At 54.3% G+C, this 10,180-nt stretch overlaps 1 protein-coding gene across 1 annotated transcript in view; it reads right to left on the bottom strand.

The window, feature by feature from the left end:
• AP2A2 (adaptor related protein complex 2 subunit alpha 2) overlaps positions 1–5,278 on the bottom strand; it is a 36,305-nt gene extending 31,027 nt beyond the window's left edge. The window contains exon 1 of the mRNA XM_040255231.1: positions 5,170–5,278. Within this exon, the coding sequence (XP_040111165.1) occupies positions 5,170–5,263 (94 nt within the window). The 5' untranslated portion in view covers positions 5,264–5,278. The remainder of the gene's footprint in view (positions 1–5,169) is intronic.
• Between the last annotated feature and the right edge of the window lie 4,902 nt (positions 5,279–10,180).

The following is a 10,180-nucleotide window of genomic DNA, read 5'->3' on the forward strand; positions in this document are numbered from 1 at the left end:
CTCCTGCTCCAGCTGTCTGTCGCCCAGGACCCCAGGCCCCGTGCACGTCTCACCCCCAGCGGCCCGTGCGCTGCCCACACGCCCACCACGGTCGTCCTCCGTCGGCGTCCAGGACTGTCTGCTTCTGCCTGAAGGAGGCCATTAGCACAGGCTCCCTGGTGGGAAACTCGCCGTTTTCGTCTGGAAAGGCCTCTTTTAGTGTCGTTCTCGTGGAGCCAGCAGCTGGATGCAGACTGTTGGGGCCGCCCCTTCCAGCGTGCTGACCGCAGCCCCCGCCCCGCTGCCCCTCGGTCCTGCGACGAGCCGGCAGGGACGGCTCCTGTGTGCACGGCCTGGCCCCTCCTCTCTAGAGACCGAACATCTCCCGTCTCGGGCTCAGCATTTTCACGTCGGTGCCTCTAGGTTAGAGCTCATTGTTTACCGTAACTGTGGCCACTGCACCCGAGGTTTGAGCATCACGAACCTTCACACGTCCTCGGTTACACCAGCTCGCTCTCCTCCGGGGAGGCCAGCCAACCATCCAGACTTCGTCCCCCACCCCCGTCTCTCACCCACTCTTTACCACACCCAGGACAGGCTGCCCCTCACCCGTCTCCAGGACACCATCCCTCTTTAATGAGCTGGCCGCTGCACCCACACAAGCTCTTTGTTTCAGTTGCTCCTTGCTTTGCTCCTAGAATTTCCATTTGGTCTCATTTCAGAGCCTGCCATGTGACTTTTCTATGCTGCCTAAGGTCCCCACTGAAATGTTCCAGTGTGTCTTTCACTGCTTCACATCAGGGGCCCCGCCCCCTGCCTCCCGAGTCCTGTCTCGGCGGCCCCTGCGAGCCCCCTGCGGCCGCCCCTCCGGCTCCCGCCGAGCCATCGGGCTCCTCCGCGACGGTGCTGGGACGACACCCTTGAAAAGTCAGCTGCAGCTGGTAGGTGACGCCTAGCACAGGACTCCATCTGCGACAGCCACCCTCCTCCTGCAGAGGGCTGCGGCGGGGCGGCTGGCTCTCCAGCCACTCCCACCCCAGGGACACCGCCTCTCAGGGCTCAGCTTCAAGTGGAAAGACGCCTCTCCGCAGCGAGCTCTGGGCTGACTTCCTCCTAGACCCCAGCTGCTCAGCCTCGGCACTGGGCCTCCTCGGGCCCGGTGGTGCTGGGGTCTCTGGTGGCCTGCCTGGCCTCCACCCAGTAGGTGGCAGCAGCTCGCCAAACCCTGCTGGGCCAGCCTCTGTCCCTGGGGACAAAAGTCATCCTGACTGATAGTAGTGAAGTCGCTCAGTCATGTCCAACTCTTTGCGACCCCATGAACTATAGCCTACCAGGTTCCTCCATCCATGGGACTTTCCAGGCAAGAGTACTGGAGTGGGTTACCATATAACCACCCCCCAAGACTTTGAAGAATGGAAAAGACTAGAGATCTCTTCAAGAATATCAGAGATATCACGGGAACATTTCATGCAAGGATGAGGACAATAAAGGACGAATGTCAAGGACTGAACAGAGCAGAAGAGATCAGCAACACACAGAACTGGATGCAGAAGGTGTTAATGACCCAGAAAACCGCGGCAGTGCGCCCGCCCACCGCAACCAGGCATCAGAGCGCGAAGCCCAGCGCGCCTTATCAGGAAGCGTTGCCAGCAACAAAGCTAGTGGAGGTGACGGAACTCCAACTGGAACTATTTCAGACCCTGAAAGACGATGCTGCGATAGTGCTGTTCTCAATATGCCAGCAAATTTGGAAAACTCAGCAGTGGCCACAGGACTGAAAAAGGTCAGTTTTCGTTCCAATCCCAAAGAAAAGCAATGCCAAAGAATATTCACACTACCACATAATTTTGCTCATTTTGCACGCTAGTAAGGTTATGTTCAAAATCCTTCAAGCCAGGCTTCAGCAGTACGTGAACTGAGAACTTCCAGATGTACAAGCTGGACTTAGAAAAGGCATCAGAGGTCAAATTGCCAACATCCATTGGATCATAGAAAAAGCAAGGGAATTCCAGATAAACATCTACTTCTGCTTCAATGACTACACTACAACCTTTGACCGTGTGGATCACAATGAATTGTGGAAACTTCTTAAAGAGACCAGAATACCAGACTACCTTACCTGTCTCCAGAGAAACCTGTATACAGGGAAGAAGCAACAGTTAGAACCAGACATGGAACAATGGAATGGTTCAAAATTGGGAAAGGAGTACAAGAAGCCTGTATATTGTCACCCTGCTTATTTAACTTATATGGAGAGTACACCATGAGAAATGCTGGGATGGATGAATCACAAGCTAGAATTAAGATTTCTGGGAGATATCAACAACCTCACATATGTAGACAATACGACTCTAATGGCATAAAGTGAAGAGGAACTAAAGAGCCTCTTGATGAGGATGAAAGAGGAGAATGAAAAGCTGGCCTGACACTCAACATAAAAAAAAAAAACCTAAGGTCATGGCGTCTGGTCCCACCACTCCATGGCAAACAGACGTGGGAAAAAAGAGAAACAGTGTCAGACTTTCTTTCCTTAGACTCCAAAATCACTGCAGATGGTGACTGCAGCCATGAAATTAAAAGACACTTGTTTGGAAGGAAAGCTATGACAAACCTAGACAGTATATTAAAAAGCAGAGACATCACTTTGCCAACAAAGGTTTGTCTAGTCAAAGCTATGGTTTTCCCAGCAGTCATGTACAAATGTGAGAGTTGGACTATAAAGAAGGCTGAGTCCCGAAGAATTGATGCTTTTGAACTGTGATTCTGGAGAAGACTCTCCAGAGTCCCTTGGACTGCAAGGAGATCAAACCAGTCCATCCTAAAGGAGATCAGTCCTGAATATCCACTGAAAGGACTGATGCTGATTCTGAAGCTCCAATACTTCAGTCACCTGATGCAAAGAACTGACTCATTGGAAAAGACGCTAATGCTGGGAAAGACTGAAGGCAGGATGAGAAGGGGATGACAGAGGATGAGACGGTTGGATGGCATCACTGACTTGATGGACAGGAGTTTGAGCAAACTCCGGGAGATGGTGAAGGACAGGGAGGCCTGGTGTGCTGCAGTCCAATGCGTGGGGAGCGAACGTGCAGCCACCGTGGAGACAGCTGGGCGGCCTCTCACAAACGTGCACACCCTCTCACCACGTGACCAGCAGTCATGCTCCTTGAAAACACCACCACAGTGAAACCTGCACAATGATATCCATAACTGCCCACACCTGGAAACAACCGAGACGCCCTTCAGTAGGTGAACGGGTGAATGGCCTGTGGCACACCGAACAATGCAGGACCAGCCGTGTGAAAACGAATGTGCTGTCGGGCCACAGTGAGGCCCAAGGGAACCTCAGATCCATACACCAAGTGAGCGGAGCCGACGAGAGGAGCCCACACTGTGTGGCTCCAGCGCCGTGATGCTCCAGACAAGGAGAAACCGCGGAGAGGGCACAAAAATCAGCGGGCGCGGGGCTGCGGCGGGAGGGGTGAGGAAGCACGCAGCGAGGGCGTCCCCGACAGGGAGCCGCTCCGTGCGCAGCTGTGACGAAAGGCGCGCGCCAGGGTGCTTGGGGACAGTGGGGCCTGAGCCATCTCTGCACCTCCCTCTCCATCTTGCTGGGAACGTAAACCTGCTATACAAGAACACCCAGGGAGACTGCAGCTGACGCGTACACACGGAGGCCTCCAGGTGGCGCTAGTGGTAAAGAAGCCACCTGCCAATGCGGGAGGGCTGGCTCCCTGGGTCAAGGTCCCCTGGAGGAGAGCATGGCAGCCCACTCCAGGATTCAAGCCTGGGGAAGAGTCCCATGGACCGAGGCACCTGGCGGGCTACAGTCCACAAAGTCACAAAAAGTCAGACACTTCTGGAGTGAGTGAGCACCCCTGTATAAACCAGGTAACTGGTGAAGACCCACCGCACAGCCCGGGGACTCTCAGGGGTCTGTGGCGACACGAAGGACATCTAGGAGGAAGGGGACACGTGAGCATGCAGAGCTGACTCACTCTGCTGCACAGCAGAGACCCACACCAACTCCCCTGACGGCACAGGACGAGAACCCGCCCGCCAGTGCAGGGGAGGCAGGCGCGGCCCCTGTGCAGGAAGAGCCCATGTGCTGCAGAGCAACTCGGCCCCGCGCCACAGCCTCCGCAGCCGGCACACCCGGGGCCTGCGCGCCGCCCGAGAGGTCCCCGGCCTGCGGCAGCACTCAACAGGACAGCCCGCCACAGCGAGGAGACCAGCAGCAGCCAAAAGTACCTAAACTTAAGAAAAACTGGCATTGTAAAGCAACTACACTCCAATAAAAATTTAAAAATAAATAAAACTGCTCTACAAGAAAGTCAATTTTTAAAAAATTTAAGCAATGAAAGTTAGAGACACCCGCCCATACACACAAAGACACACACGAGAAACTCCACATAAAATTCCAAGACTTTCTCAGGCCTCCCAGAGGATCCTTGGACTGGTCAACAGTAAGACGGAACACCTCCCCGAGCCCGGCAGGAGCAGTCTTGGCCCCTCGAGGGCCCGCACCCGCCCGCACCCGCCCGCACTCGCCCGCAGCCCTGCCGCTCGCGGTCCCTCCGGCTCTGTGGGCTCGCCCCGTGCTCTCCTCTACGCACTTTTTCTAGGCAGCTTCAGCCAGTCCTCCGGCTAACGTCTGCTCAGAGATTTGAACCAGGTCTCAAATTTGTAAAAATTAACTGAAAATTTAAAGTCTATGGGACTCATAAATATGTCCCAAGAATGAAAATCGACACCTGACGATTCTCCCAAATGAGGCGGCTGGCCGGCAGGGCCGCAGCGAAGACACAGCCGGAGGGGCCGGCGGCAGGAAGCGCTTGGTGAGCGCGGGCCCCACGCAGAGCAGGCCCACGCTGTCAGGGAGCTGGCTGGAGCTCCTGCGCCCTGTGGGGCAGAGGTGGGGGCGGGGACTGCTCCAGGCCAGTGTCCTCCCAGCTCCAGGAAGAGGCTGGACCCGGGAGGGGCCCCGCTATCCAGGACCAACTCTACACACACCATCAGACTACTCCAGAATAACCACCGGCTTTACTCTAGACATCAACAGAGCCAGGACAGCGTCTGTGCTGAGGCCTTCACTCTGATTTGAAATGAAAAAAATAAAGATGAGATTAAGTCCCTTTTGCAAAATTTACAAAAGCATATTGTGTGTGCGGACAACGGTTAAACCCTTACCTTTAAATTTGGATCTAATGTTTGCCAGCTCTTTGTTTATTCTCTTTATTTCTGCTTCTTTACTTTTGCCTAAAAAGAGAAAACACAAAGGCATCTTACTTTAACTGACTTCTAAACAAACACCTATTCCCTGACAACAGTGGCACATCAGAGCTCAGGGCAGAATCGGGCTCACAGGCGCCCGAGGGGAGAGGGCACCAGCCTCCGCCTGAGGCCGCCAGTCGGGTGCGGCCCCTCGTCAGGGCGAGTGGGTGGAGGGGAGGCCCCCAACGGCGCACGGTTAGCTCTGCTCGCCTTCTTGCCGCAGTCCTGGACCTGAGCGCGCTCACAGCGCCGCTGAGCACGCTCCATAATAAACCACTCTCAGCTACGCGACTGCTCCAAAAGGTGACTTTTACTTCGAGATCATTTTTTAAAGTGTCAAGTTTTAACTACTGTAGGCTTCTAATTTTCTTTATGAAATTCACCAACCCACAAAATCTGACAGGGGCCCTTCTATAGTAAGCAGTGAAGTCTGGGAACCGTCTCTCACGTAAGGAAGGAAGGAAGACATATTAACTGCACGAGAGTCACACCCCCACCCCTGCTCTGCGCCCCTCACCCTCCTCCCCACGGTCTGCCTGTGTGCTCATCTCAGGCCACTGACAGCTGTGCACACAGGTCTGAGGAGCAGACGCCGTTCCCAGGGCCGCACGTCTCAACAGCGCTGCACAGGGGACGCTGCTCGTCACACAGGCAGGCCGAGTCACACGCTCCCTCTGTAAGGCCCCACTGCTTCTTCAACCAGGAAGGCAGGCAAGTCAGTCCCTACCCCAGAGGGAGGAGAGGCTTTCACAGCAACCACCCCGGGACCACCGACAGGCTGCGCGCTCACGGGCACTCACAGACGCCCGGAAGACATGTCGCCCACCACCCAGCTTCCACCGCTGCTGGAGAGGCAACCCCCTCCCAGGGCCCTCCCAGCACCAGCTACCTTTCACCACTAACTTGCTAACAAACAGGGCCGCACATCTCCGAAATGAAAGAACCCTCCTTCGAGCCCCTTCTACTCTAGCAAGGCCCCAGCCGGGCGGAGAGGCAAGCTCCCCCATCAAGCACTGCTCAAAGTGCCCAGACTCAGGTTAAAACAACACTTCTGCCCTCAGGGAGATGATGCTCCACGTGGCAGTTGGGGGGTGAGTACAGGCTGGGGGTCTTTAACACGAGCACTGTGGTCAGCTCTGGTGAACAAGGGGCAGGCCAAGGGGACTGGACTCTCCTTCCCAGCCCCGAGTGCCGGCTTCTTCCTCCGGAAGAGGCGCCCAGGACCCAAGGGCACCGTACAAAGCTGCAGGCAGGGCGGTGGGTCAAGCACAAAACCTTTCTGACGTTTTCCTGGAAAAGTACTGCCTGCAGCAGGGGCTTCACTGACCGGGCGAACGGGCTGCACAACAAGGCCGTGGCGCCTTCCGCCCGCGGGACCGGCAGGGGCACCACACAGCCCGGCCTGAGCACGGGCAGGAGGCCGCGGGCGTGCGCCACTCCGCGTGCCCGCGTGTGCCCATGCTGGCGTGAGCCTGTGTGCGTGCGCCTCTCGCGAGGGTGCAGGAACTGGTCTGTGCTGCTCCCGGTGGGCAGACTCTGCTCTATCTGCCGCCCGAGGGAAACGGGCCTGCGGGGCAGGAACACAGTTGAGCAGAAATGACAAAGGACTGGGCAGAGGGCACATGCAGGACGGGGGGGTCGCCAGCTGCTGCCCAGGGCGGGGAAGGCACCCCGCACAACTGAAAGCACGAGGCCTGGAGCTCAGGGGGAGGAAGCACAGGAGCACGGGGGCCATGGGGCGCCGCCCTGCCTCTGCGGCACGAAGGGGCACGAAGCTGGGGCCTCTTAGCCAAAGCCTGGCCGATGCAAGGCACGCACACACGTCCATCTTAATGGGCGGCGGGCAGGCTCTCCCAAGGACAAGGGCAGGCTCTGGAGCGGGACACTAAGGATGGGTCCAGGCACTGCCTCTGGTTTGCTCTGCAACCAAGGGGCAATGACTTCGCATCTCTGAGCACAGCTCCCTCGACAAGGAAACCACTGAGAGTCACAAGGCCTCACGGCAACACATCACGGCGGGGAGGCCGAAGTTCACTTCAGTTCAGTCGCTCAGTTGTGTCCGACTCTTTGCGACCCGTGGACCGCAGCACGTAGGCTGGCTTGGTCATCACCAACTCCCAGAGGTTGCTGAAACTCACGTCCACCTAGTCGGTGATGCCATCCAACCATCTGTCGTCCCCTTCTGCTCCCGCCTCCAACCTTTCCCAGCATCGGGGTCTTTTCCAACGAGTCAGTCCTTCCCACCAGGTGGCCAAAGGCCAACATGGCTGGGTCCCCGCGGTTCCTCTTGCTCCTGTGCTTTCCCCTAGACTCCAAGCCGCGTGCCTTCAGCGATGCTCAGTTGTGCCTTATGTGGCGAGAGGGCAGAGTAGAAGGACCTGTGCTCATCTTCTCCTGTGAGAACTCCAAAATTACAACTCGTTGCTGAACAACCATCGACAGGACAATGTTGGATCCCACCAAAAAAAGATACCCACGTCCAAGTGCAAAGAAGTTCCAGAAAGACGACAGGAGGGGTAAAATCACGTTTAGAATCAAACCCCATATCCACCAGAGACACTCAGAGGCTCAAACAAAAACCGTGTGAGCACCAGGACCCAGAGACTGGGCCAGACCTCTGAGCCTCCTGCGAGGGACGGCTCAGCAGTGGCCTGCCGCAGGGCAGAGGCTCCGGGTGCGGCTCCCTGGATCACACAGCCTGTGACCTAAGCCCTGGTGGAGGAGGTCGACCTAAAGCCCTTGTGGAGGAGGTCGGCATTAACCCCACCACAGAGCCACCAAGCAAATGACCCACAAACTGCAGAACAATTATACCAAAGAAAGTCTCGCTGTTAAGAAAGTTCTAGGACCCATAACCCCACAGGGTTTCCCTCGTAGCTCCGTTGGTAAAGAATCTGCCTTGAGTGCAGGAGACCCAGGTTCAATTCCTGAGTCAGGAAGACCCCTTGGAGAAGGAAATGGCAAACCCACTCCAGTATTCTTTTTTTTTTTTTAATTTAATTTTATTTATTATTATTTTTTTTTTCCACTCCAGTATTCTTGCCTGGAGAATCCCACAGACAGAGGAGCCTGGCAGGCTACAGTCCGTGGGGTCACAAGACTTAGCAACTAATCCACCACCAGGAGGCATAACAGATTTCCCAACCTGGAGATCTGGCAAAAGGACTGAGAACTCCCAGAGAATTTGACTTTGGAGGCCAGTGGGATTTGATTACAGAGCTTATACTGGACTGGGAAACAGACTCTTGGAGGGCACAGACAAAGCTTTGTGGGCACCAGAACCCAGGAGAAAGGGGCATTGACCCCACAAGAGACAGACCCAGACTTTCCCGGGAGTGCCCAGGGGTCTCTGGGGAGGCGTGGGTCGGCGGGGGCCCGCTGCAGGGCTGGGGGCGCTGATTGCAGCATTGCATCATGGGACCTTCTGAAGGAGGCCGCCATTATCCTCATCACTTCCACCACAGTTTGGTCTCAGGTCAAACAGCAGGGAGGGACCACAGCCCCGCCCATCAACAGAAAATTGGATTAAAGAAAGATGAGCTCGATAAAGGACAGAAACGGTCTGGACCTAACAGAAGCAGAAGATATTAAGAAGTGGCAAGAATACACGGAAGAACTGTACAAAAAAGATCTTCACGACCCAGATAATCACGATGGTGTGATCACTAGAGCCAGACATCTTGGAATGTGAAGTCAAGTGGGCCTTAGAAAGCATCACTACGAACAAAGCTAGTGGAGGTGATGGGATTCCAGTGGAGCTATTTCAAATCCTGAAAGACAATGCTGTGAAAGTGCTGCACTCAATATGCCAGCAAATTTGGAAAACTCAGCAGTGGCCACAGGACTGGAAAAGGTCAGTTGTCATTCCAGTTCCAAAGAAAGGCAATGCCAAAGAATGCTCAGACTACCGCACAATTGCACTCATCTCACATGCTAGTAAAGTAATGCTCAAAATTCTCCACGCCAGGCTTCAACAATACGTAAACTGTGAACTCCCTGATGTTCAAGCTGGTTTTAAAAAAGGCAGAGGAACCAGAGATCAAATTGCCAACATCCGCTGGATCATGGAAAAAGCAAGAGAGTTCCAGAAAAACATCGATTTCTGCTTTAGTGACTATGCCAAAGCCTTTGATTGTGTGGATCACAATAAACTGTGGAAAATTCTGAAAGAGATGGGAATACCAGACCACCTGACCTGCCTCTTGAGAAATCTGCATGCAGGTCAGGAAGCAACAGTTAGAACTGGACATGGAACAATAGACTGGTTCCAAATTGGAAAAGGAGTACGTCAAGGCTGTATATTGTCACCCTGCTTATTTAACTTATATGCAGAGTACATCATGAGAAACGCTGGACTGGAAGAAACACAAGCTGGAATCAGGATTGCCGGGAGAAATATCAATAACCTCAGATATGCAGATGACACCACCCTTATGGTAGAAAGTGAAGAGGAGCTAAAAAGCCTTTTGATGAAAGTGAAAGAGGAGAGTGAAAAAGTCGGCTTAAAGCTCAACATTCAGAAAACGAATGATCTTATGGCATCCGGTCCCATCACTTCATGGGAAATAGATGGGGAAACAGTGTCAAGACTTTATTTTTTGGGGCTCCAGAATCACTGCAGATGGTGACTGCAGCCATGAAATTAAAAGACGCTTACTCCTTGGAAGAAAAGTGATGACCAACCTAGATAGTATATTCAAAAGCAGAAACATTACTTTGCCAACTAAGGTCCATCTAGTCAAGGCTATGGTTTTTCCTGTGGTCATGTATGGATGTGAGAGTTGGACTGTGAAGAAGGCTGAGCGCCGAAGAATGGATGCTTTTGAACTGTGGTGCTGGAGAAGAGTCTTGAGAGTCCCTTGGACTGCAAGGAGATCCAACCTGGGATTTCTTTGGAAGGAATGATGCTAAAGCTGAAGCTCCAGTA

This window comes from Oryx dammah, unplaced genomic scaffold, assembly GCF_014754425.2.
Source record: "Oryx dammah isolate SB20612 unplaced genomic scaffold, SCBI_Odam_1.1 HiC_scaffold_15, whole genome shotgun sequence".
Lineage (NCBI taxonomy): Eukaryota > Metazoa > Chordata > Mammalia > Artiodactyla > Bovidae > Oryx > Oryx dammah.